Raw genomic sequence first — 23,879 nt, 5'->3', positions numbered from 1 at the left:
GTGGGTCCTCTGCTGCTATTTCGTGTTTACTTTCACTTTCCAAACCAAGCTTTCGCTTGCTGGCCTGTGGTTTCTGTTTATATGTATATTAAGCAATGAGACTGTGAACATGGACAGAAAGGGCTGACCTCTGACCTCCTCTCGGGTCACATATGTTTTCTCAGCTCGTGCTCATTTCTTCAAGGGGGAGGAGCTACTCATTTCACACATGTGGAGACTGAGCAGCCTGGCAGCTTTATTCCCGACATGGCATCTGCATACTTACTGTCTACTAACTCGTATTTATTGCATGTGTTGTGCAGCTCTCTCTGCAGCGTGACGTGTTCATTGAAGTGTGCTGCTGCCGGGGAAAGTTCGTGTGTGTCTCTGTGATGCTGGGGTTGAACCTAGGGTTCCACACATGCTAGGCAGGAAGTCTACGCTGAGTAGTCAGCTTAGCCATTTCACTATCTTCCCCACTTCCTTTCTAAGACAGGGTTCAAGTTGCTGAAACTGCACCCCCCCCCTTTTGTTTCTCTGTAGCTTTGGAGCCTGTCTTGGAACTCCCTTTGTAGATCAGGCTGGCCTCGAACTCACAGAGATCCACTTATCTATGCCTCTGGAGTGCTGGGATTAAAGGTATGTGCCACCACCACCGCCCAGCACCGCCCCTCCTTTGAAATTCACTATGGAATTTTTTTTGAAAGTATTAATATTTATTATGTATTTATTATGTATACAATATTCTGTCTGCGTGTATGCCTGCAGGCCAGAAGAGGGCACCAGACCTCATTACAGATGGTTGTGAGCCACCACTTGGTTGCTGGGAATTGAACTCAGGACCTTTGGAAGAGCAGGCAATGCTCTTAACCGCTGAGCCATCTCTCCAGCCCCCATTGCCTGGAACTTCTGATATAGATCAGAGTGGCCTCAAACTCAGAGATCCTCCTGCCTCATTCTTCCCAGATGCCCAGGGCTGGGATTATACTTCTACATCACTATGCCTAAATTTTGTTTGTTTGGTTGGTTGGTTGATTGATTTTGAGACAGGGGTCTTGTTATAGTGCCCAACTAGCTTCCAGTTTCTGGGTTTACATGATCTTTTTGCCTCATCTGCCTCTGTGCTTGAGGTATAGGCAATTACCACTGCACTGGGTTGTTGTTGCTCTCTGTCTGTTCCAATTATGATGAATTAAATGTTGAGAAACTGACAGTTGGAAGGGAATGGGGTCTGTCCTGAAAAAAGGCTTGGCAGAAAGTAGCCCTAAACAGTTGGAGAGGGACCTGTCTGGGTCCTCAACAAGGGCTAGTCTAAGTCACGGATGCCCTGGCTGGCCCTCAGAGACGCTAATGGAGAGGAAAAGGGCTTGGAGGCAGGCTGCACCCGGCTCTTGGTCTTTATAGCCCCAGCTGTATTTGGGCTGGGTCTAGATTCCCTCACTTCTCGAGTAAACGAATATAGGTCCCCTTTGCAGAGACGCAAGCTCCACCTCACCTTCTGCGCAGGCTCTCTGTCCCCCTAAAGGAATCGTCCTAGGGTCATTGGCTCCACTTTTACAAGAGACGTGGCAATCCGAAGCTTGGAGACGGCTGTGCTGGGACCCATGACTGGTTCTGTCTGGCCTGGAGCTGACCCCAATACCTACCTTTTCTCGTAGGCTCCAAAGCTGCATCCTTTCCCATCATAGTTTTGATTTCTTTAATATTTTATTACGTTTCCAATTATATGTCTTCTGAAATAGTAGCTTTCCTTTACACAAACACTATTTGAAGGCAATTTTATTTAAAATACAAGCATCACAGGCCCTTGGAACATATCTTCTCTCCGGTAGAAACCTTGGGCACAAGGAGGCTCCGGCTTCTTAGAAGAGGCGCTCCCCATCGCTGTCCCGGTATGATGAGGATCGGCTTTCAAATGTATACAAAATTATGTGTAGGGGGGCAATTGACTTTCTGAGGGCCCTGCCTGCTCCTTTTATGTTCGCGAGAATTAAGGCAGATCAGAGAAGCGTGGGAACCAAAGTCTGGACGCCGACAAAAGTCCTGGGAATCCTGAGGGAGGAAAGGATCGCTCCCACCTGGCATCCAGGACTAAAAATTTACTTCTCTTTAGCAAAGGCCCGGAAGAGCTGCGCCTGCGCGGTGAGAGCGCTCGGCCAAGCTCCGGGGGCCGGGAGGCCTCCGTGCGCACGCAGGACCCGAGGCGGAGCCAATGCCGGGGTCTACCGGGCTGCGCCGGGCGGAGGCGGGGCCACAGGCGGGCCTGGGCGGGGCCTCGAGGCCGGTTTGGAATTTTTGGCGCGAGCTGGCTCCGCGCGCGTTCACGGGCCGTTCCCCTTTTGAGAGAGTGCTTCGTCCCGGTGTCCAGAGGCGCCGCTGCCCGACCCCGGCCTGCCTGGCCTCTGTGAGGACCTCAGCGGCCTCCCGCCGACCCGGAACCTGGGACCTCGCTGCTGCGCCGCGCCCCGCCCCGCCCAGCCTCCCCAGGTGAGCCCACACCCGGGTGAGGGCTCCGGGCCGCGCCGCTCTTCCGCCTGGCGCTCTGGCCCGCGCTCCCGCCGCGCTGCGCCCCGAGACGGCCCCCGGCCTCCTCCCCCGGTGGCCGGTCGCCCCTCTGCAGCAGCCCACCCTTCCCTGCCCGTCACGGGCCGCCTGGCCCTCGGGCGACTTCGGGTCAGCGCTGTCGCCCACGCCCCGCCTACTCCCGCTGATGGCGCTGGGTGACTGCCCGACCCTCCCCACTGGGAGCCCCTTTCCCAGCACTGCCTCTCTTTATCCTCTGGGAAGAGCCCCTTCCGGGTGACAGCCGGTCCACGCAGTCCTTGGCCAAGATCTCCTCTCGCCCACGGAGCGAATACTGCAGCAGCCCTGCCCGGAAGGAACTCACAGTCTAGCGCTAGACGGTGGTCACTGGTGTGTCCAGCCCAGAGAGGGTGAGGACACGTGGAGGTCGCCCTGGCTGGCCGGGGGCTCAGGGCCACTCCGGACTCAGCCAGGACTCCGCTACCAACCCTTCTCACCCCATGAAGGCTGTTTGACCAGGCCAGAGGTGTTAAAACATAAATGACATTGAGAGGGGCCGCTCTGCCTTGCTGAAGACAGAAAAAGGTGATGGGGTTCCCTGAGACTGTATTCTGTATTTCTTCTTTTCTTCTTCTTCTTCTTCTTCTTCTTCTTCTTCTTCTTCTTCTTCTTCTTCTTCTTCTCCTTCTCTTCCTCCTCCTCCCCCCCTCCTCCCCCCTCCTCCTCCCTCCTTCTCCTCCTCCTCCTCCTCCTCCTCCTCCTCTTCTTCTTCTTCTTCTTCTTCTTCTTCTTCTTTTTCTCCTCCTCCTCCTCCTCTTCTTCTTCTTTAAAAGTATTTTTTTTATATGTTATGGGTATTTTGCCTGCATGTGTGTCTTTGCACCATGTTTGTGCCTGGTGCCCACATAAGCCAGAAAAGCCTGTCAGATCCCCTGGAACTGGAGTTACAGATGCTTGTGAGCCACTAGAAATCAAACCTGGGTCCTCTGGAAGGGCAGCAAGAACTCTTAGCTTCTGAGGCATTGCCCCCTCCCTTCAAGACTATATTTAACCAGCGTGATCGAGGAGCCTGACAGTATGGTTCCTCCAAGAAGACCCTTTTTTTGAGGGGTGGAAACCAAATATAGGGCCCTGACTGTGCTAGGCTGGTACTCTATCATAACCACTGGCATCTCTGGGATGGGATTCTTGAAGTAAATAGAGCCATAACAAGAGAGTCTTCCAGCCAAGTCTCTTAATTTAAGTCCCTGACTTCACTAGGCTAACCATTCTCCAAGTGATTTGATCTAGCCACCACCCTCAGCTGGCTGTGGCAAACTTTGATACATGTGATTTCCCCTAGAATGGACTCTTTCTTTTGCTTTTAATTTGCTTTTGTTTCAGTTACAACATTGTAGCAACCTGATGCCCCCCTCTGCCCCAACAGACACACAGTTGCTGACCCCCATGGTACCACTGTGCGTGAGTCATTTCAACTACTATCTAAATCACCAGTTATGATAACAGCTAGCATTTATGCTAGACACCAGTCTTAAATCCTTCAGCTTTTTGTAGTGCAGAATTGTGAGTCCACAAACTCCTGATGCCAGGTGCTCTTCATAATGCAAAATATCCCAGATTTAGGGCCTGAGGTTATATTAATAACTCTGTTGGTATAGCATTTACCTAACATAATGATGCCTGAGTTTGATACCCAGCACTGTCTAAATTGGGTATAGTTGTACATGTCTGATCCTAGCACTCTGGAGATGGTGGTAGGAAAACTCGGTTATCCTTGGCTGCACAGCAAGTTTGAAGACAACTTAAACTAGAGACCCTGTCTTAAAAAAGCAAACAGCCATAAATCTCATATTTAGAAAGCACAGATGTGAGGAGTAGCTCTGGTAGAATGCTTGCCTAACATGTGTTAGGCCTTTGGTTTAATCCCTAGTACCATAAATGAATAATCACTTTTTTAAAAGCATCATAAGAAAGCATATATGTGTAAGACTAGTGAGACTGTGACGTCCATTCCAAGATCAAGCACTAATATTTCTGTCAGTGAATGTCAGCTGTGGTGGCTCATGTCTAATTTCAGCACTTGGAAGGCTGAGGCAGAAGGATTGCTACAAGTGCAAGGTCAGTCTGGACTAAATAGACTTTTCTCAAAATGAAATTATAAATACACACACTAATTAAGAAGATTAGATGAAGTCAAAATTTTTTTCCAAAATTACTTTTTTATGTACCCAGTTGTCTATTGTTTGTTGAAAAGACTTCTTTCCTTTTGAATTGTTTGGCGCTCTTTTTTTCTTTTTTGTTTTTTTGAGACAGGGTTTCTCTGTGTAGCCCTGGCTGTCCTGGAACTCACTCTGTAGACCAGGCTGGTCTCAAACCCACAGAGATCTGCCTGCCTGTGCCTCCTGGGTGTTGGTATTAAAGACGTGAATCCAGCTCTCTGGATACTGAGGTAGGAGGCTGCTTAAACTAGCTTGGACTAAATCATGATTTCCTATCTTGGGGAAAATAAAAAAACAAAACACAAAACAAGACAAAGTAAAAAAAAATCAAGACAGGATCATTCTATGTAGTCCTGGCTGTCCTGGAATTTGCTGTGTAGACCAGGCTGGCTTCAAACACACAGAGATCCTCCTGTCTCAGCCTCATGAGTACTGGGGTTAAAGGTGTGCACCATCAGCTTCAAAGAAAAAATGATTAAACCATAAATTCAGAAACCTTAGTTCTATCCCCTTCATCTTTTTGTGGACAAACTTTTAATTACTATGGATATGAAGAAATTTTGAAAATCTGGAAATGTAAGTCTTCCAAATTTAGTCTTTTTTTTGTTTGTTTGTTTTTGTTCTTCTTTTAGCTTTTCAAGACAGGGTTTTTCTGTGTTGCTTTGGAGCGTGTCCTGGAACTCACTCTGTAGACCAGGCTTGCCTCTGGCCTTGAACTCACAGAGATCTGCCTGTCTATGCCTCCAAAGTGCTGGAATTAAAGGCATGCACCACCATCGCCTGCCTCAAATTTAGTCTTTTATGATAGTTCGACTTTGGGGAGGAGGTCTGAACATCCACATGAATTATAGAATCAGTCTGTCTTCCAGACTTGAGATCCTCCTGCCTCTGCCTCTGCCTCCCAGAGGGCTGGGATTAAAGGTGTGTGCCAACTGCCGACGTGCTCGTAGTTTTCTACAGAGAAGCTAGCTGGGTTTCTAACAGGGATTGTTCCTAATCTGCAGACCAAGGCTGAGGTGAAGGCCTCTGGAGGTATATTGCTTTAGGCAAACACTGTACCATGAACTATATACCCCAGCCCACAGCTTTAAGACTGTTACCATGAACATGTTTTCCCTTTTATTTAGGCCTTTAGTTATTTGTATATGCTGTGTTAGCAGGCCTCTGCAACCACCAGGACATGCAAAGGGTTGATCTGTGAGGAGCAAGAAGGAAATCCAGTTCGACGTGACTCAGTAGCCGGTATTGGTTCAAACTTCTAGAGTCTGACACTGGGCAGTTTATTGTAGGCATAGTTAAGTACAGTATAGTTTGAGAAACAAAAGGTTTCCTGCTGTAACAATCCCCTGTGTACAAGGAAGCATAATTAGATCAAAACTCTTCTCAGTTCTAGAGATAGGCTACTTGTGTTATCAGATCTGGTCTCCATCCCATCATACAGATACATAGAGGTCATCATCTGGGCTATTAGCCACCTCTGGTTCTGGTTGTGGGAACTTGGGGTAGCCAGGTATGGTCTGGCTGTATAGATAGCACAGGGGTCACCTAGGCTATTAGCTACCTCCTGTACCAACCTTCTGAGCTGAAGTTCTACATCTCTTTGGTAGGACAACCCCGTGTGTTTAACATTCCTGGTTTCCCTAGTGCTGTTTATGAGGACAAGGACATTCATGCTCCCAGAATATGTATTGTTTTGGTTTTGGTAGAAGGGAGCAAAGCAGGGCCTATCACATGCCAGGGAGGTGCTCTACCATCGTGAAGTGTTACATTTCTTATTCCTTTTCTCTCCCCCCTTTTTTTCTTCCTTTTTTTGAGACAGGATATATGTCCCTGACTGTCCTGGATCTATCTCTCTGTGTAGACTAGGTTGGTCTCGAACTCAGAGATCTTCTGCCTCCTGAGTTCTGGGTTTAAAGGCGTATACCATCATCATGCCCAGTATTTCTTCCTAGGTTTTTTTTTTTTTTTTTTTTTTTTTTTTTTTTTTTTTTGGTTTTTCGAGACAGGGTTTCTCTGTAGCTTTGGTGCCTGTCCTGGAACTAGCTCTTGTAGACCAGGCTGGCCTCGAACTCCCAGAGATCCACCTGCCTCTGCCTCCCGAGTGCTGGGATTAAAGGTGTGCCCCACCACCTCCCGGCTTCCTAGTTTTTTAAAATAATTTTTTGAGATTTATTTTTTGCGTATGGGTTTATTTATTTTATATGTATTGTTTTGTCTAAATCTATATCTGTTGTACATGTGGGCAATGCCAAAAGAAGTAGAACTCCCTGGAAGTGGAGTTACAGGCAGCCATGTGGGTGCTGGGAATCAAACTCAGGTGCTCTGGAAGAGCAGTCAGTCCTCTTAACTCTATCTCCTTCTTCCTTCGTTTTGAGACAAGATCTGAATATGTGGCCCAGGCTAACCTCACATTTGTGAACCTCTTGCCTCAGTCCTCCTTGGCTAAAATTACAGGGATATACCACCATGCCCAATCCAGCAACTAAGACATAAAGTTTTCATTCACTAAAAAAAATCACGGTTGAGCCAGGCAGTGGTGGCGCACACCTTTAATCCCAGCACTCGGGAGGCAGAGGCAGGCGGATCTCTGTGAGTTCGAGGCCAGCCTGGTCTACAAGAGCTAGTTCCAGGACAGGAACCAAAAGCTACAGAGAAACCCTGTCTCGGAAAAAAAAAAAAAATCACGGTTGAGGGGAGTGTGCCATGGCACATATGTGGTGGTCAGAGGACAACTTTGTGGAATTGTTCTCTTCTTTCACCTTTATGTAGGTTCTGGGGCTTGAACTGAGGTTGTCAGACTTGCAAGGCAAGCACTTTTACCTGCTGAGTCATCTTTTAGGTCCCTTTTTTTTTTTTTTGGAGCAGGAGCAAGGGTCTTATGTAACTCATGTTGGCCTTGAATTCTATATGTAGCCAAGGATAGCCTTGAACTCCTTATTCTCTTGCCTCTGCCTCCCAAGTGCAGGGATTCTAGGTGACACTCACTGTGTCTAGCTCCATACACTCCCCTACTCCTTACTTTTTTGACAGCATTGCCAGGTATGAACTTCACCCTGTTTCAAAGTCAAGTTTTTCTAGGGACAGCCTTAGGACTCTATTTTACAGCCTACCTCAACCCTGGGTAATTTCTCTAAGCTGTGCTGTGGACAATGGCGCACTTCCTCCTGGCTGGCCCTGCTGCCTAAAAAGCAGGGTGCTGGGACAGGACGGAGGTCTCTGGCATTTTCTGCTTGCCTCTTCCTATGAATGTGCTGGAGCTTGGACCATGGGCTTCTCAGCCTGCTAAGCCTGCAAGTAGAACCTCCATATCACCTGTCAGTAGGACAGGAGAGAAGAAAGCCCCTGGTTAGTCTGTCACTCAACAGAGATCCAGCCTGTGCACTGTGGAGTGGGTGGGAGATGAGGAATGCTGACTCCTGCTCTTCTAGGCAGACACTAACTTTGACAGGGAGCTGCAGCAGCAAGAGCCTCACTGGACATGTGCCTACAGCGCTGGAGACTTGCAGGTTCTACTCTTTCTCCATGTTCTCACCAAGATTTGCTAGACTTTCTTCAACTCTTTCATTTTCTATCTTTAGTAACATATCCAAAGATTAAGATGGTTGTATAGTTTTCATCTATTGTACCTGTTTCCGGGGGAAAGGCCACAGGTCTCCTCATTTTATATGCATATTCTAGAAGAGGGTCAAGTTTTGGAACTCAGAAACTGTTTTTACTGTGGAGTTGGTGATGAGAGATGGCATGATTTTTCTGTCTCAGGGCCTTGGGAGATGCTGCAGAAAGAAGGCTGAATGGGCATCTCCTGAGCTGCTGGCTTATACTGTCCCCTGCTGGGTATGAGGCCCTTGGAGATACAGGCTCATGGTTCTGACTTCGTATTTATGTCACCTCCAAGCTAGAGATGGCACAGTGTGCAAGTGTATGATGGCTTTTCTTCTTCTCTGCAGGTGCTTGTGGTCCACACGACCTTCATGTGGAAAGTAGAACGTGTGTGTGGCAAAGAAGTGGCTCTCTTGTGGGCCACAGAATCAAGCGCTGTTTGAGTGTGGACACGTTGCTCTGTGCTCTGATCCTCTAGTATTGACCATGTCCATGCCCACTGAGGGCACCCCACCGCCCCTAAGTGGTACCCCCATCCCAGTTCCAGTCTACTTCCGACATGCAGAACCTGGTTTCTCCCTCAAAAGACCTGGGGGCCTCAGCCGGAGCCTTCCACCTCGGCCCCCTGCCAAGGGCAGCATCCCTATCAGCCGTCTCTTCCCTCCTCGGACCCCAGGCTGGCACCAGCCCCAGCCCCGGAGGGTGTCATTCCTGAGTGAGACCTCAGAGACCCTTCAGAGTCCTGGGTATGACCCACGCCGGCCAGAGTCCTTCTTTCAGCAGAACTTCCAGAGGCTTAGCCGCCTAGGTCGTGGCTCCTATGGAGAGGTCTTCAAGGTAAATGAAGGGTGGTTTCCCAGGCTTCTCTGGGAAGCCTCTGCATTGGTGGGATAGATAGCCTGCTGCCCTTTATTCTTTGATAGCTTGCCTCTCTAGGGCTTACAGCCACCTCCCATTCCCCACTCCCAGGCCTAACATGCACTGGCCCCTTGTCCAGATCCTGGCACAACCCGCAGCAGTTCCCTGTCGCCACCTCTCTGCTTGGAGATGGTGTGCTGAGATCATGACTGGTTCTGTCTGACCCGGAACTGACTGAACCAATGCCAACCTTTTTTCCTAGGCTAGCAGGCTCAAATACTGTACCCTTTCCCATTATAATTTTGTTTTCTTTAATATGGTATTAATTTTCCAATTATTTGTCTTCTAAAACAGTAGCTTTCCTTTACACAAACACTATTTGAAGGCAATTTTAATTTAAAATACAAGTAGCACAGGCCCTTGGATCACCTATCCTCTCCAGAGGAAAGCTTGGGCACAACAGAGCATACTACCCTGTTGTTTTGGGACTAAATTTTTCTCTTAGCACTGGACCCTGGCCAGAGGGCATAGTCTGCCCCATCTCCTCTGTTGTTGTGTCTCCAGTCCACTCTACTGCAATGAACATATATCTAGTACATTATCATTGCATGCAGAGGTCCAAGACTGATGTGTATTCCCCTGCATAGTGAAGTCTTAACAGCATCCTCTGACTTCCCCCATCCTACCTCTGGGCAACACCTCCCTTCCAGGTGCGCTCCAAAGAAGATGGCCGACTCTATGCTGTTAAACGTTCTTTGTCTCCATTCCGAGGCCCCAAAGACCGAACTCGCAAGCTGGCTGAGGTAGGCGGCCATGAGAAGGTGGGGCAGCACCCACACTGTGTGAGACTGGAACAGGCCTGGGAGGAGGGCGGCATCTTATACCTACAAACGGAGCTCTGTGGGCCCAGCCTGCAGCAACACTGTGAAGCCTGGGGGGCCAGCCTGCCAGAAGCCCAGGTTTGGGGCTACTTGCGGGACACTCTTCTGGCTCTGGATCATCTCCATAGTCAAGGCCTAGTTCACCTTGATGTCAAGCCTGCCAACATCTTCTTGGGGCCCCGGGGCCGCTGCAAGCTGGGTGACTTTGGACTACTGGTGGATTTGGGTTCAACTGGCGCTGGTGAGGCCCAGGAGGGAGACCCACGCTACATGGCCCCAGAATTGCTGCAGGGCTCCTACGGGACAGCCGCAGATGTGTTCAGGTAAGGCTGGGATGTGGCGAGGTCATGAAAGACTATATGAGGCCCTTATTGAGGACTGATCAACAGAAAGGGGGACTGCCCAACAGAGGAGTTCTTTCCTGCTACTAGGGTAGGAAGGCATTCAGGCCTAGGAGGTGTTGCCCCTGCCCATTAGCTGAGGGTCACTAGAGTAAGCAACAAACCCTCTAGAAGCCTTTACACTGTAGGCTGGCCATCTGCTTGGCTAGCAGCTCTGTGGGTATGCCCCAGCACTGGAAGAGGAGGGTGCAGCGAGATTGAGGGCCGCATCTGAGACTACCCAGGGTTCTGAGTCCACACTGGCTACTACTACTCTGCCTCAGTTGTAGTCTGGTTATTTCTACAGAATGATGGTGTAACCCTAATATTCATAGAAACTAATTTACATGCCAGTGGGGTTCTGATGGACCTCCACTGCAACATGCTAACTGCTTAAGTGTGTGGTCTCTGCTTCACAGCAAGGTCTCCATCTTGACTGCTGCTCACTGGCCTTCTAGAGGCCTCCTCAAAGCTCCTCACCCCTTTTACACTAAGTTCATGGTTTATGGGAGAAAAGAGCAGCCTTTTCTTACCAAGATGCTGCATAGGACTGGGATCTCTGTCACAAAGCTGACTTTGCCTCTCTTTTTCTTCATGCCCTGACCTGACTAGCCTGGGTCTCACCATCTTGGAAGTGGCCTGCAACATGGAACTACCCCATAGTGGGGAGGGCTGGCAGCAGCTGCGCCAGGGATACTTGCCCCCTGAGTTCACTGCTGGTGAGTGGGGGCTCAGGAAATGCGCCAACTACTATCAGCTTCTCTGGCAAGGGGTGGCTAGTAGTAGGGACACCATTGAGCTACGTGACATGCATGGCTCTGCCTCATGAACAGGTCTGTCTTCTGAGCTTCGTTCTGTCCTCACCATGATGTTGGAGCCTAACCCCCAGCTGCGAGCCACAGCTGAGGCCCTGCTGGCCCTGCCCATGCTGAGGCAGCCACGTCCCTGGAATGTTCTGTGGTATACGGCTGCAGAAGCCCTAAGTCGAGGTTGGGCCCTGTTACAGGTAAGCCTCTATGGTGCTTACTGGTATACTCCAACTGTTCCTTGCTCAGGGGATCTACCTAGTCTCCCTTTTAACTTACTGTATAGACCAGGATGTCCTTGAACTCATTATCTTCCTACCTCAGACTCCAAGTGCTGTGATTTTTGTCACAGGGCTTGATTTCTGATGCTCCCTTTCCCCTTAGGCACTGATCACTCTGCTCTGCTGGTTCTGGCATGGTCTGGCTCATCCTGCCAGCTGGCTGCAGCCTCCAGGCCCACCGGCCACACCGCCTGGCTCTCCACCTTGCAGCCCACTCCTGGACAGCAGCATCTCCAGCTGGGATGATGACAGCATAGGGTGGGTGAGAGTCTAGGGCATTGGGGTAGAGGGTGTGTGTATGTACATCACTGTGGTCAGTGCTACATGGAAGGCGTCCCAGGCCCCCTGGAAAGGAGGATGGATGGGACTCTGTCACACCCAAAGGACAAAGACTGGCTGTGTGGATGTGGGCAACTGTGACATTCAGCACAGCTTTATACCAGTTATTAGCACAGGATTGCAGTCCTGACCTCTGTAGAGGCTCCCCCTGTTCAGGAACAAAGTGCTGTCCTCCCCTGGGTGGATACTTCCCAGAACCTGGTAAGTCCTGTCCTGAGAGGATCCCTTTGTCCCAGGTGTCTGCTAGCCAAGGGAAAGGGTGTAATTAGAAACTGCTACAAAGAAGCAGCATACACTCTCAGGATCCCTCTTTATAGTGCCGTTTCCCTCACTTGGAAGGTTCTTTGTAACATAGCAAAATGGTAGAAAAGCTTCATTTACCAAAATTTGACATCCAACTCAGTTGAACCTGAAAAGGAACAGAAATGACCCCTGAATGTGGTCAGATAGGAAGACTTGACAGCTGCCAGTGTGTGTTTATTGTTTCAGTTACGGCCTTCTAGCTTCACCAAGCAGGGGCCTGGAACCAAGTAGGATCAGAACTGTCTTGGTCCTACCTTCCTCAACCCTAACACCCTGCTGACCTGTCCTTTCTTGTAGTCCCTCACTCTCCCCAGAGACCATCCTGTCCCGGATCACGAGAAGAACCTCTACCCCTCGAGGCAGGTACAAACCAAGGTGAGGAGGTGAGCAAGCCCGGGGCCTAGGCCTGGGGACAGTGGACTTTGGGACCTAACATCCTATTTCTTTTTCTTTCCTCCCCAAAGGGATGCCCTAGACCTAACTGACATGGACTCAGAGCTTCCTAGAGGTCCCTGTCCTACCTTTGAGCCACGGAACCTCCTCAGCCTGTTTGAGGACTCACTAGACCCAGCCTGAGCCACAGGCCCAGCCTTGGTGCTTTTAAATTTCTGACCCCCTTTCCTACCTCTCCTCCGGAAACTTCTGTATCTAATAAAAAGTAATGAATCTTGGGAACACCCAAGGTTGCTCATGTGGCTACATAGCACTTCTTGTCCCTTTATTGATGTTGCCTAGGGTCTTAGGCCTCTGGGATGATCTGGCTATGAGGTGACCATCTGCTAGAGTGGCCTTTGGCCAGCAGACTAGAACCACGCACTGTATAGCAATTTCCTGAGCAAACATGTCTCTGGTGGGCAGGTCAGTCAGTCAGACCATGGCACTGAAGGCGAGTCCTTGGGCCAGTGAGGCCTGTATCCAAAGCCACTATTCCACATCTGTGCCTGTTGCCTAGGGAAAGCAGCCGCTCCTCTCATGTCTCTTGGCCAGACAATACAAGCAGGACCAATGCCCACTTGGTCCTGAGAGAAGGGCCTGGTCCCACTGCCCTGCATCCTGACTTCAGGAATGACAGGAAAGGTACAATTCTGGCTGCTGAGAGGTTTGGCATGCAGGGCAGAAAGATGGAGGTCAGGAAGCAGGAGCAGAGAGGCTAGTTCAAGAATCCAGGAAGTATCTTGTGGGAGTGGCAAGATATGAGCAGTGGTTCCGGGCTGGAGACTTGGAAAAGTGGCCAGACTCACTGTCAGACATGAATTTAGAGACTCTCACGGGTCAAACAGGGTAAACTGAAGCTCAAAGAACGATTTCCTTCTAGCTGACAGTAAAACAGTGCCTGGAGGGAAGTTAGCAGGGAGAGATTAATCCACTGGGAGGAATGAAGAGTGGTCTCCCGGATCGGAAGTCCCATGTGCTGCTTCTTCCAGGGAACCAGCCCCTTGCAGATCAGCAAAGGAGGGAAGATGGGATTATTTGTCTCAGGAAGCTGTGGGCAAGCTGGTTTGGCAGCTAGGAGACAGCTCAGTCTGGGGGACAGGCATGGTGGGCAGCCCAGAGCAGGTCAGGTACAACACCAGCATGGAGCTGGAGAATGGAACCCACGCTGAGCAGGTGCATGATCTGGTGGGAGTTCCCCCAGTAGTCAAAGCGACCGGGCCCCCAACGCTCTGGCAGACGTGCCACATTCACCAGCCCTCCAAGCAATGCCAATGCATCCATGCGCAGGTAGCAGGGCAGGGAGCCTGGAGCCCCTGAGCCCAGTCCTACACCACGGGCCCCAAACACCAGTAGGCGGGCCCCGGCTTGCCAACCAAAGGCTCGAAGCCGAGCACTGGTGGAGGGGGCAGTGAGGGCTCTCCAGCCAGCCACACCTGACAGTGCAGTGTAAGCCATCAGGGCGGCTGGACGAAGCCAGGGTCTGCAAGCCAGAGTGCAGTGGATGATGGGCAGGGCCCCTGCAGAGAGAGAGAGCAGAAAAAGGATATCAGTCCAAGCTAGCTGATCTTCCCTACCCAGGGTTCCCACCAGTAGCCCTTGCCTCCACCTTCCTGGGACCCTGGCTCACCAAGAGTGTTGACAAGGCAGACTCCACACATATCCAGGGCAAGGAGCCGGGTGTACACAGGACTGCCTCCTTGGTGGCACATGAAGAGGTGATACAGCACAGAGGCTGCAGGGGGGACCAGACAGGCCACACAATGTGTACCTCCCAGCCAGCCATCCTTGCCCAACTGACCCCAGGGCATGGTCATTGGCACAAGCACCAGGAAGCCCAGCAGGGCTAGCCCTACAAGGAAAGAAGAGTTACCCACCAGACACATCAGCATAAAGGAAAAGCACATCTAAAAGGTATCAACTGGGGCCAGGAAGATAGCTCATAGAAAGGCTGCCAAGCCTGACAATCTTAGTGTGATCCTGGATTCCACATGGTAGAAGAGAACCAGTCCTCACAGTTACCTTCTAAGCTCCACATGCCTGGGCAGATGTACACCCACCTACCCACACAGATACTAAGTTAACATATAAATATAAAAAATTTAAAATGACCTATCAAAAACACAAGGAAGACAGAGAAAGCAGACAGAGTTCAACACTGTAGGTCTGTGGGCTCCAAATTTTCAGAAGTGTTACTGTCAGGGCTCACTGCAGGTCTCTAAGTAGAGACAATGAACCCTACTTTGAGGTGTGGAAACCAGTTCTGAGTGGCCTTGTCCCAGCTGAGCATGGCAACCAGGAAGAGGATAGAGGATAGACTAACTCCTGAGCTGTCTTGACTGATGCTGAAGCCACACAGGAGGCCTGACCAGGTCTGCCAATCTGTCCTGGAGTGTCTGCAGAATCCTGGAGGAGCATGACCTCAGCCTGAGTTCTGATTAGGACAGGAGGGACAAACCAGACTCAGGGTTACTTAACATTGTCAAATGCCCAGGCAGATGGAGGCTTTGGGTCTTTTTACTTTACATAAAGAAGGAAGGTAAGGAAAGGCCAGAACGAAAGGAAGGGGCCCGAAATAAGATTATCCTATCTCTATTGGGGGTGTTTTTAGGAGCTCTGTTCCTTCCGGGTGCTGGCCTTTCTTGGAGATTCCCACCCTTCCCCACAGGCAGTTGGCATTGCCCTAACAGAGGACAAAAGCAGGCATCAGCCTCACTCTTGGTGGGGGTGCGACAAAAACAATAACGTGCTCCCTCTCCTTTAGGGAAAAGCACAAAGCTAAACCTTACTGGCTCTAGTCCTCTCTCCCAGCTGGGGCGGCTCAAGGACAGGCCAGGGCTGTGTCAGCAGAGCTCTAGGGGCCGCAAAGGGGAGGGGGGAAGGGCCACCGTGCCGAGCCCCACGGTACTGCTAGTTGTGGCAGGGACTTTAGGCCCCCACGAGGAGGGGCTTGGGCCGGGCAGGGGCGGTCTTCTTCTTTCTAACTCCTCCTAGCCAGTGAACGCCCATCTCCAGGACGAGCGCTAGAGGGGGAAGGTGCCCAGGGCACAGGATTACCAAGGAGATATTAGGATCCTTACCCCTAGAGCTCAGCGGGATTAAGCTGGCTCCCACTCTGCTCCCCTCTCCTGCCCTGGGGCACTGTTGGAAAAGCAGAAGCTGGCAACGAAGCTTGGGACAATGGCAGCTTTGTCACCGCGACGCCCGGCCCAACGAGGGCAGGGGCAGCCTAGGACTTGGACTCGGGGGGCTGCTGCGCTCACATACAAGGCGGCCGCTAGTGCAGGAAGCAAAAAGCATGAGGTAGCCGCTCACCTACCGTGTGTGTAGATGTTGCCCAGCTCATTGTGTAGGTAGAAGAGGCTGCGCAGGCAGCCCGAGCCGCTGCTGGCCGGCCGGTAGCCAGTCAGTACGAACTTATTGAACTGCAGGTGCGGTGGCGAGCTAGCCCAGTCCAGCAGGCGCGGCCCGGAAAGGAACGCCATGGCCTCACGCACTGCGGCGGGCCAGCGACCCTCTGCTCCCAGGCGTCTCCCTCAGCGGAGTCGCAGAGCTGGGAAGCTCATCCCAATTCACCTCCGGGCTGTCCGGTCGCCCAGCGTAGGGTAAACCGGGGGTCCCGGCCCTCTTCCCTCTCTCGCGGCGCACGCGCGAGCTCGACGCCCCCGCAAGGGAAAGGAAGCTGGCGACCCGGCTACTGAAGCTCAGTGTGTCCAGTTCCACCGTGGCAGAGCACCGCAGGGAGCGATCCCGTTGGCCGCAACGGCAGCCCGGCTTCTAGCCGCAGCCCTGAGGACGGGCGCGGCCGGACGCTGGAGGGGAAGCCAGGCTCCACCCCGGCTCCTCGCCCCCGCCACCCTGCCCATGTTTCGCGCGCTGGATTCCTGACGTTCACGTTGTAAGGACCAATGGGCGCTGCGGGCGGGGATGCTCCACCCCGAGACCGCCCCGGCCTTCTCTTTTTAACTTGTGCAGTTCCAGCCTTCTTTGCATGGGGTGCTGGGTTTGGGACGCGGTGTTCTGGGTTGGGCTTCTCTACTGGAGTGGCCTGGCACCTGGCGTCTATCAACATTTCACACCCCAGCTTTCTTAGTGATCTCCAGGTTGCCGCACCTTTGGATATCCACCTCGAGCCTGGCTACCCATGGCCTAAGCCCATAGTCAGACTCTGTCCAAGGTGCTGCTGGCTAAGGCCCCTCCAGAGAAGTCCAGCACAACGCTGGCGCGTACCAACTTTTAAAATATGCCCCTATTGGCCAGGTACCCAAGCGTCTAAGATGTGTGACGCACCTGAAGCTCTTGGAGAGGCCCAGCCCTTCCGGCCAGGCTTCTTAGAGCTTGGGTTCCACCCAACTCTCTCCCTATTAACTCCCACAAGGCACACCCTCCGCTGCTGGGTCCGGTACAGACAAGGAACCGGCTAAGGCAGGAGGCCAGGGAAGAAAGGTTGGCTTTCTACTCTTGCGAGTACCAGAAAGGAACTTCTACTCACAGCCGGCTTCCACTTCCTCTCTCACAAGAAAGCTCACGATTGAGACGCCCAGCATCTCACCTCCTACCCGACACCCTTATTAACATAACTCCTCCCTCACACAAAGAACTTGCTGAAGACTACCAAAATAGGCCCTTTATTTTAAATCTATGGTTCTCTGATCAGTCTTTAGATCACTTTTGTTGACCCCTAACCTTTCATTGAGGGCAGCAGTCCGGGACCGTCCCCAAAAGAGGCGCAAAGAACCCTGAAGCCCGACACCACCTTTCACATCAACGTCCAAAGATTAGGGTGTCGGGTTCCTTTTGCCCTTTGGCTCGCTTCAACCATCTGGACCCCAAGGGTCAGACCAAGTTCTCAAATAGTACTGGATGCTTCCTGTCCGATATTCAGGTCTCCCCGAGATGACCAGAGACCGAGCGGCCTTTAAAGGGCACAAGGAAGAGGTAGGGTGCTGCATAGTATCTCAGGTGTCCATCTCGTTGGCAGAAGTTGTGATGGACCCCGGACGTCTGGTGTCAGAGAGCAGAGACGAGGGAGCGCAAGGAGCTCTGGCTGGAGGCACTGAGGGGCCGGTAGGCCGCAGCAGGACCCTCAGCCTGAGAGTCTCCTGGGGGACAGGGCAGGGCCACCCCTCGGGGCCGGCGGTACAACACAGCCCAGCTTCTCCCGGGGCCCCGGGAAGGTCCCAAGGCCAGAGACCCTTTTCCTGGAGCCAGCAGACAACTCCTAGAGAGGGAGCAGACGTCAGCTGGACCCATACTCGGTCTTGCCTCCAACATCCTGCTCTGCCTGCGAACCCACGTGAACTCTCCCAAGGCCACGCCCCCTTAAGAACCCAGGACCTTCTTAGCTTTGTTTCCCCGTCCCGGCTCCCCACTAGAGCCCCCACACCCCGAGCACGAGGCATCAGGCACCCAGTGCGGAGTCTGCCCTCAAGCCCTGCCCCAGCGCCCGCACCGTCGACGCAGCAAACGCAGCAGCGACAGGAGCAACAGCAGCAACACGGAGATGGCCGTCACGGTGGAGAAGACTCGGGCTGCGGGCACAAGGGTGTGATGAGGACAACTAGTCATGGGCCACTCCCTTACTAGTTCCCACCTTGCAAGCCAGCCTTACCCCCTACGGAAGCCTGTGCAGCTCCGGGCTTAGGGCTGCAGCTCACATTGGTACCATCCAGGTCCCCTGCAGGAGTCTCGGCTGAAACCTTAAGAGATGCGCTGTCCTCCACTGTGTACTGCAGCCCTGCGGAGAGAGGTATGAGGCGAAGTGGCCAGAAGTAGGGTTGTGTTGGCGGGGATGAGGAGGTGGGCAGGAGGGCTAGCCCCTGCTCACCACGGTAGGTGAGAGCGAATCCTTGAGCATGGCCTCGTGCGTCGCTGCGGAAGGTGAGTAGTAGTGCAGCAGTGCGCAGGCGCAGAGGACCAGGCGGCGGAGGGTGGACGCCGTCGAAGGCACGGAGCAGGTTGCCCGACGAGGCATCGCGTAGCTCCAGCCGGTCTCGCGAATCGGCCAACTCGAAGAGGCGGAAGGTGAGCTCTAGCGCAGCGCCCATTTGGCCCAGTACCCAGCTGCAGTTCCGATCTGGCCCATACTCATCCGGAAAGTCCGGGGAATAGATGACACCCTGAGGCGCCGTCCAGTTTCCCTGGCATGAGCCCACGGACACTGTGGGCCGGGAAGACGGTCAAGAACCTGAGGCCATCCGGGCTCTTTCTTTCCAGCACAGAGATCCCCCTTTCCAAGTAGGCCTCGTTCCCGCCCCAGTACTGGCATTTGGCACCGACCAGTTTCTATAAATAGGCCCCACCTTCCGACCAATCCCTTTATCAAGTGCGGGCTTCACAATCAGGTTCCACCTCATGCTCATTACAGAGCATGCTCATTACAGACCCTTGTCTCCCGATCTTATCCCACCCCAGCATCAGGCTTCCCTGATTACACTCCCACTGGGGAACGGCACATCAGATCCCACTGATGCTCCTCATTCTGGTTCACATCTCACCTTCATAGATGCCCAGTCGCCCGTCGCCTCCACACAGCTGGCCTGGGTGGCCGAAACAGATCTGGTCACAGTCGGTGGCAGGGGCTGGCCGTCCCCGGGCCAGGTCGCTTTCAGAGCCACAGAAGCAGGCATAACCAGCCTCCACGCCAGCCAGCTGAGAGCACAGACTGGGTGACCCCAAAGGCAGGGATGGTAGATATGGGTGGAGTAGTGGGGTGGGAAGTAGGGATTGGTGAGGTTCAGAAGTTAGTGTCAAGTTCTGGCATCAGTGTTGGGAGCTGGGTAGGGCCCTGAGGTCAAGATAAAGGGTCACTGGTCTGAGACCACAGACAGTACCTGGTAGCCCTTCATGCGGCAGAATCGAAGGCACATCTGGACCGTGAGCTTTGTGGAGGTGCCACTGGGACCACTGAGAGCAGGGGGTGCCCCAGAGTCCACGAAGCAGCCTAGGTACCCAGGCACTGTGGAGGAAGCAGAGTCAGAATCCCACCTCTGGCCGGGCGGTGGTGGCGCACGCCTTTAATCCCAGCACTTGGGAGGCAGAGGCAGGCGGATCTCTGTGAGTTCGAGACCAGCCTGGTCTACAAGAGCTAGTTCCAGGACAGGCTCCAAAACCACAGAGAAACCCTGTCTCGAAAAAAACCAAAAAAAAAAAAAAAAAAAAAAAGAATCCCACCTCTGAAAGCCATCCCACCCCAGGCTCCTGCGCTCACTCACTGTGACAGGTGGGGATATCACAATAGCGCCAATAGATGCCCTCCTCTGTCTCTGGCACATAGCACCATGGCTGCACATCACCGTCTGGGTTCCTGTGGTCAGAGGGAGGTGGTGAGGCACCTACTACCCTGCCCTGTAGCCACCACATTTGAGAGGCCATGCTCTCTCTCTCTGTCAGGACACATTCCAGTTTTCTCCTTCTGCTCCTAGACTTTGACCTCCGAGGGGACAGGGAAGTCGCCCTAAGAGCCTGGAGAGTTGTTTTCATGTGTTTGGCTTGACCTCACAGGAGAACTTCCTGACTTTACAGTGGGTCCTCACCACTCCCTTGCATAAAATGTCTAAGGAGTACAAGTAGTAATCCCTCAGCCTTGTGGCTGGGCAGCCCCTTTCAGCCCCTGACTGACGCTCCAGAAGAAAGCTGTGACTTTGAGCCCTCCTGTTATGGGTTGTAGATGCGGCTTAAGTACTTCAAGAACCATTCCAACCATCCCAGGGTTCAAGTTCAACCAGATCACACGTCCAAGGGCCCCTGGTGTAAACCTTTTGTCCTGGCCCTTGGAGGCTTTCCAGAAAACTCTCACCTATGTCGGACACATCCTTAGTTCCAAGCTTTTGCGAACCTGATGAACCTAGTATGAGATGGGCCCGGCCCCTAAATCTTCCTGAGGGTCCTGTACCAGGCCAGAGCAGACCACCCCTCTGCCCCGCCTCCAGCCACCACTGGTCCAGCCTCGCTGACAGCTCCGCCCCGCTGCTCACCTACAGAAGTTGTGCGCGCCCAGCCCCCAGCGGCCCTGAGGATCGCTGGCGCTGCTGTAACTGTGCTGCTGTGTCTGGTCCCAGAAAAGACAAGGGCGTCCGGCTCCGCGCGGGCCCGTGTAGTTCTGGTGGCCCCGGTAATCAGCGCCGTTCACCTGGAAGCATTCGGACAGGCCTGCCCGGCAACCATGAGATTTTGGAGAAGTCTGGACGTTCACTGGGCCTCCTCACTTCTCGACTCCCAACTCCTGCTTAGTCCCAGTCAGTTCCCATCCACGAGGGAGCCTTCTGACTGCTCAGCTGCTCCATCCACCTGCTCTCCCGCCTCCCCAGTTTTGGGGCCCCAGTCCTGGGCACAGAAGCCCAGAAGCCCAGCAGTGACTTTGGCCTGACCGCTGGGTCTAACTCACCTGGACTATGAAGGCTCCCTGCTGAGGCTCCGCGCGGGGGCAGCAGCATCGGGAAAAGGAAAAGGAAAAGGAGGCACTGCAGAACCAGTGTCCCCATCTTCCCTAACCAGAGAGATGTTGTCTGGGCCAAAGCACGGCCTGGGACGCCCCCGGGGTTGCTCTAGGGTCTGGGTGACCTGAGGGGGGCGTTGTCCTCTGATCGTCTGTCCTGGTCTTACTTTGGTCGCCGCTGCAGGTTGGGGACCAGGGAATATCTTCCCGGGATCTCGGCCCGGTTGTCGCTCCTCAAGGGTCTCTGGGGGAGGTATCTGGCTAGAGGAAGAGCTCAGGCTCCGGTTTCTAGTTCTGGGTTGGGCCTGGGTCCCCACACCCACCCCATCGAATTGTGTCTTGCACCCAGAGTCTCCCTCTCTCAGGTCTCTAAAGCACTGTCTCCTGCCCCGCTTGTGTCTGTCCCTACAGGTCCCTCCCCTCTTCTCTTCCCCTCCCCCGGGAAGACTAGAAACCCCGCCCGCGATTGGAGCGCAGACAGCAGGTCCAGACGCCTCCCACGCCTGTTCCCCCGGGACCCCCAGCGTCCCAACTCATGCCTCTCCATCCCTTTCTCCCTTTCTTCCAGGGTTGGTGTGGGTTTTATTGGGAGGGCATGGAGGGGGACTGGACAGCCCGTTTAGCAGACCTCTAGAGGATCTTAAAAGAGAGTTACAAGCCTCCCTCCCGCGGCAGCAGCACCAAACCAGGTGGACACAGGCACTCTAATTCAAGTGCACGCGCGCATGTAGACCCATTCAATCCACTCATTCCTTGTAAAACGCTCACACGCACATCTTCTCCGAGTCCTCACGCTCGTCTCTCCCTAGGTCCCGCCGCGGCTGGCTTGAATAAGGAAGGGCCACTCCCTGCCCCTGATCGCGGGAGACAGACAGGAATCGTGGACGCTACCCGCGACAGGCAGGGGCAGCTGGTGTCTGGGGAGGAAGGCAGCTGTGCCCCAGGTTCCAGCCCGCCCCCTCTCCCGCTCCCATTTCTTCCACTCCCTAGGACCCCAGCCCAGGCTCTCCGGAGCCTCGCCTGCGGTGGAATTCCCCCAGCGGTGCCCCCCACCTGGCAGGGGAGGGGGAGGGGAGCAGGCCCAGGCAAGCGTGGGGGGAAATTCCCCGTCCCATCCCCCTGAACCCAACTCCTCCAAGTCCTCTGATCTCCCAGTGCTGCCCCGGGGCTTGGGGGGAGGCCAGCGCAGGTGCGTGGGAGGGCGGGGGCGGGGACCCAGGGAGGGAGATGGGGGGTACCCTATGCAGCCCTACCCTGTTCAAACCCCTTGCCCATCAGGCCTGCCTGCCCACCCTTTACTAGTCCCTGTATGTCTAGTCCCTTGGGCCCAGGCTGACCTTGCCCAGCTCTAACAATCCCGCCTCCCCACCCCCTCCGCCTAACACACGTCCTCCTTGAAGCAGATGGAGAAGCAAGATTCCTTGGGAGGATTCTGAGAGGTCGAAGTGTTCGTGACAGAGATCAATAATTAGCTGTGGGAATCTTGCAGTTGTGCAGTTGGCACTTCAGGCGAAGGTTCTTGGGGGTCGTCAGGGGGTGGAGGGAGTGGGGTAGGGATGGGGTATTCCAAGGAGAGGGGCATGCTGAGGTTGTAGGTGGTGAGGGAGGGGTGCCTCCATTGGCAGCTCACTCCGTGGCCAAGCTGAGCTCTGGGCTAGGAGTCTCCCTCTTGCACTGATCCCACCAGAGCCCTCCAGACATCTATCAAGGAAGTCTCAAGTTGATCTGTCTGTCGGTCTTGGGGTTTCCTTCTCTTTCCACCTGAGGGCCAGAAAAAGCTGGGGGCTCTGTAGTCCGGACCCCTCACATTTTCTGTGAGGGCCAGTCCTGTGGAGGAAGAAGTGAATGAACAGGAATGAATGATAGCAGTTAGCTGAGGAATGACTCCTCCCTGGCAGAACCATGGGTTGCCCTAAAACAACCCTAAATAGTTTGGGGAATATCAGCCCAGTCCTGTCCCCTGCAAAGGGGCAAGAGAGGGAGGTAATGCCCGGTTACCGGGCTGAGGACCCTGAGATGGGAGTGAGTGAGAAGTGTCCCTGCCACAAATTCCAATCTGGGGTGGCTTGTGGAACCTCTGAATAGAAAGGCCTTGCACCCTGCACCCCTCAACACACACTTCCCCAGCATTCCACACTCTGCATGGTACAGGCAGCAGCCTGTCGCATTCCCAAGGCCCTAGGGGAGGATTTGTACCGCCCCATTCTGCAGATCTGCGGACTGGGGCTCAGAGGCCCTTGGCAACTGTGGGCTCACTAGCTGTTCAGTGTTGGAGCCCTGTTTCAAGCCGAGTATGATCTAGGTGCCAGACATTGACACCATTGTCCCTATCACACATCCTTGGAGTTCTCTGAGTCTACAGGACTACGTCGCTATAGAGGGACACCAGGTATCTTTCTCAGTGTACTTTTAGACAAGGTCTTACCTGTAGCCCTGACTGGATCAGAGCTTGTCATAATAGAGCAGGTTGGGCTGGAGCTCGCAGATTTCCCCTGCCTCTGCCTCCCAAGTGCTGGGATTAAAAGCGTGTGTCACCATGCCAGCCACCAGTTCTTCTCTCTTGACTAGAAGTCCCATTGCTTCCCCGTGCCACCAATGAGAGCTGCTATCTCACAGCGGTCACCCCAGTAGCACTTTTTGACAGCTGGGAAAACCAACATAAGGCAGGAGTTAGCCCAGGATCATAGTGTCTAAGACCCTGACCCTGTGGACATAGAGTATATCTTGGCCTGTTACTTCCATAAATAAATTTGCATATACAAACCTGTCATGTGGGGACAATAGAGAAAAAAAGAACAAAAAATTTGGGCATGGGGGCTAGAGAGATGGCTCAGAGGTTAA

General features: G+C 53.2%; 3 protein-coding genes across 7 annotated transcripts; 1 reads left to right on the top strand and 2 right to left on the bottom strand.

Moving 5' to 3' along the window:
• The first annotated feature begins 2,237 nt into the window (after positions 1–2,237).
• Pkmyt1 (protein kinase, membrane associated tyrosine/threonine 1) lies at positions 2,238–12,834 on the top strand. Of its 3 annotated transcripts, XM_041676018.1 has the most exons (9): positions 2,238–2,466; positions 2,767–3,087; positions 8,669–9,158; positions 9,890–10,383; positions 11,053–11,159; positions 11,274–11,446; positions 11,631–11,785; positions 12,467–12,544; positions 12,634–12,834. In XM_041676018.1, the coding sequence occupies exons 3-9, from the start codon at positions 8,808–8,810 to the stop codon at positions 12,743–12,745; spliced, it is 1,470 nt and encodes a 489-aa protein (XP_041531952.1). In that variant the 5' UTR covers positions 2,238–2,466; positions 2,767–3,087; positions 8,669–8,807; the 3' UTR covers positions 12,746–12,834. The 3 variants fall into 3 exon arrangements, with proteins under 3 accessions (XP_041531952.1, XP_041531951.1, XP_041531950.1); XM_041676017.1 differs by lacking the exon at positions 2,767–3,087; XM_041676016.1 differs by lacking the exon at positions 2,238–2,466 and having other exon boundaries at positions 2,482–3,087.
• Positions 10,118–16,449, bottom strand: Paqr4 (progestin and adipoQ receptor family member 4). 2 transcript variants are annotated; one of them, XM_041676020.1, is made up of 3 exons: positions 15,917–16,449; positions 14,232–14,453; positions 10,118–14,121 (listed from the first exon to the last, which is right to left on the bottom strand). In XM_041676020.1, exons 1-3 carry the CDS (start codon positions 15,945–15,947, stop codon positions 13,688–13,690), a joined length of 687 nt encoding a protein of 228 aa, XP_041531954.1. In that variant the 5' UTR covers positions 15,948–16,449; the 3' UTR covers positions 10,118–13,687. The 2 variants fall into 2 exon arrangements, with proteins under 2 accessions (XP_041531954.1, XP_041531953.1); XM_041676019.1 differs by having other exon boundaries at positions 15,921–16,449.
• Positions 16,450–17,462: 1,013 nt separating this feature from the next.
• Kremen2 (kringle containing transmembrane protein 2) lies at positions 17,463–21,084 on the bottom strand. 2 transcript variants are annotated; one of them, XM_041676610.1, is made up of 9 exons: positions 20,988–21,084; positions 20,578–20,752; positions 19,816–19,907; positions 19,435–19,559; positions 19,099–19,252; positions 18,429–18,761; positions 18,213–18,338; positions 18,054–18,132; positions 17,463–17,822 (listed from the first exon to the last, which is right to left on the bottom strand). In XM_041676610.1, the coding sequence occupies exons 1-9, from the start codon at positions 21,082–21,084 to the stop codon at positions 17,612–17,614; spliced, it is 1,392 nt and encodes a 463-aa protein (XP_041532544.1). In that variant the 3' UTR covers positions 17,463–17,611. The 2 variants fall into 2 exon arrangements, with proteins under 2 accessions (XP_041532544.1, XP_041532545.1); XM_041676611.1 differs by having other exon boundaries at positions 19,099–19,135.
• Between the last annotated feature and the right edge of the window lie 2,795 nt (positions 21,085–23,879).

Source organism: Microtus oregoni, unplaced genomic scaffold, assembly GCF_018167655.1.
Source record: "Microtus oregoni isolate MIOR12 unplaced genomic scaffold, Mior012 000027F_ref0000203, whole genome shotgun sequence".
NCBI classification, from domain to species: domain Eukaryota; kingdom Metazoa; phylum Chordata; class Mammalia; order Rodentia; family Cricetidae; genus Microtus; species Microtus oregoni.
This window is presented reverse-complemented; position numbering and strand designations above follow the sequence as displayed.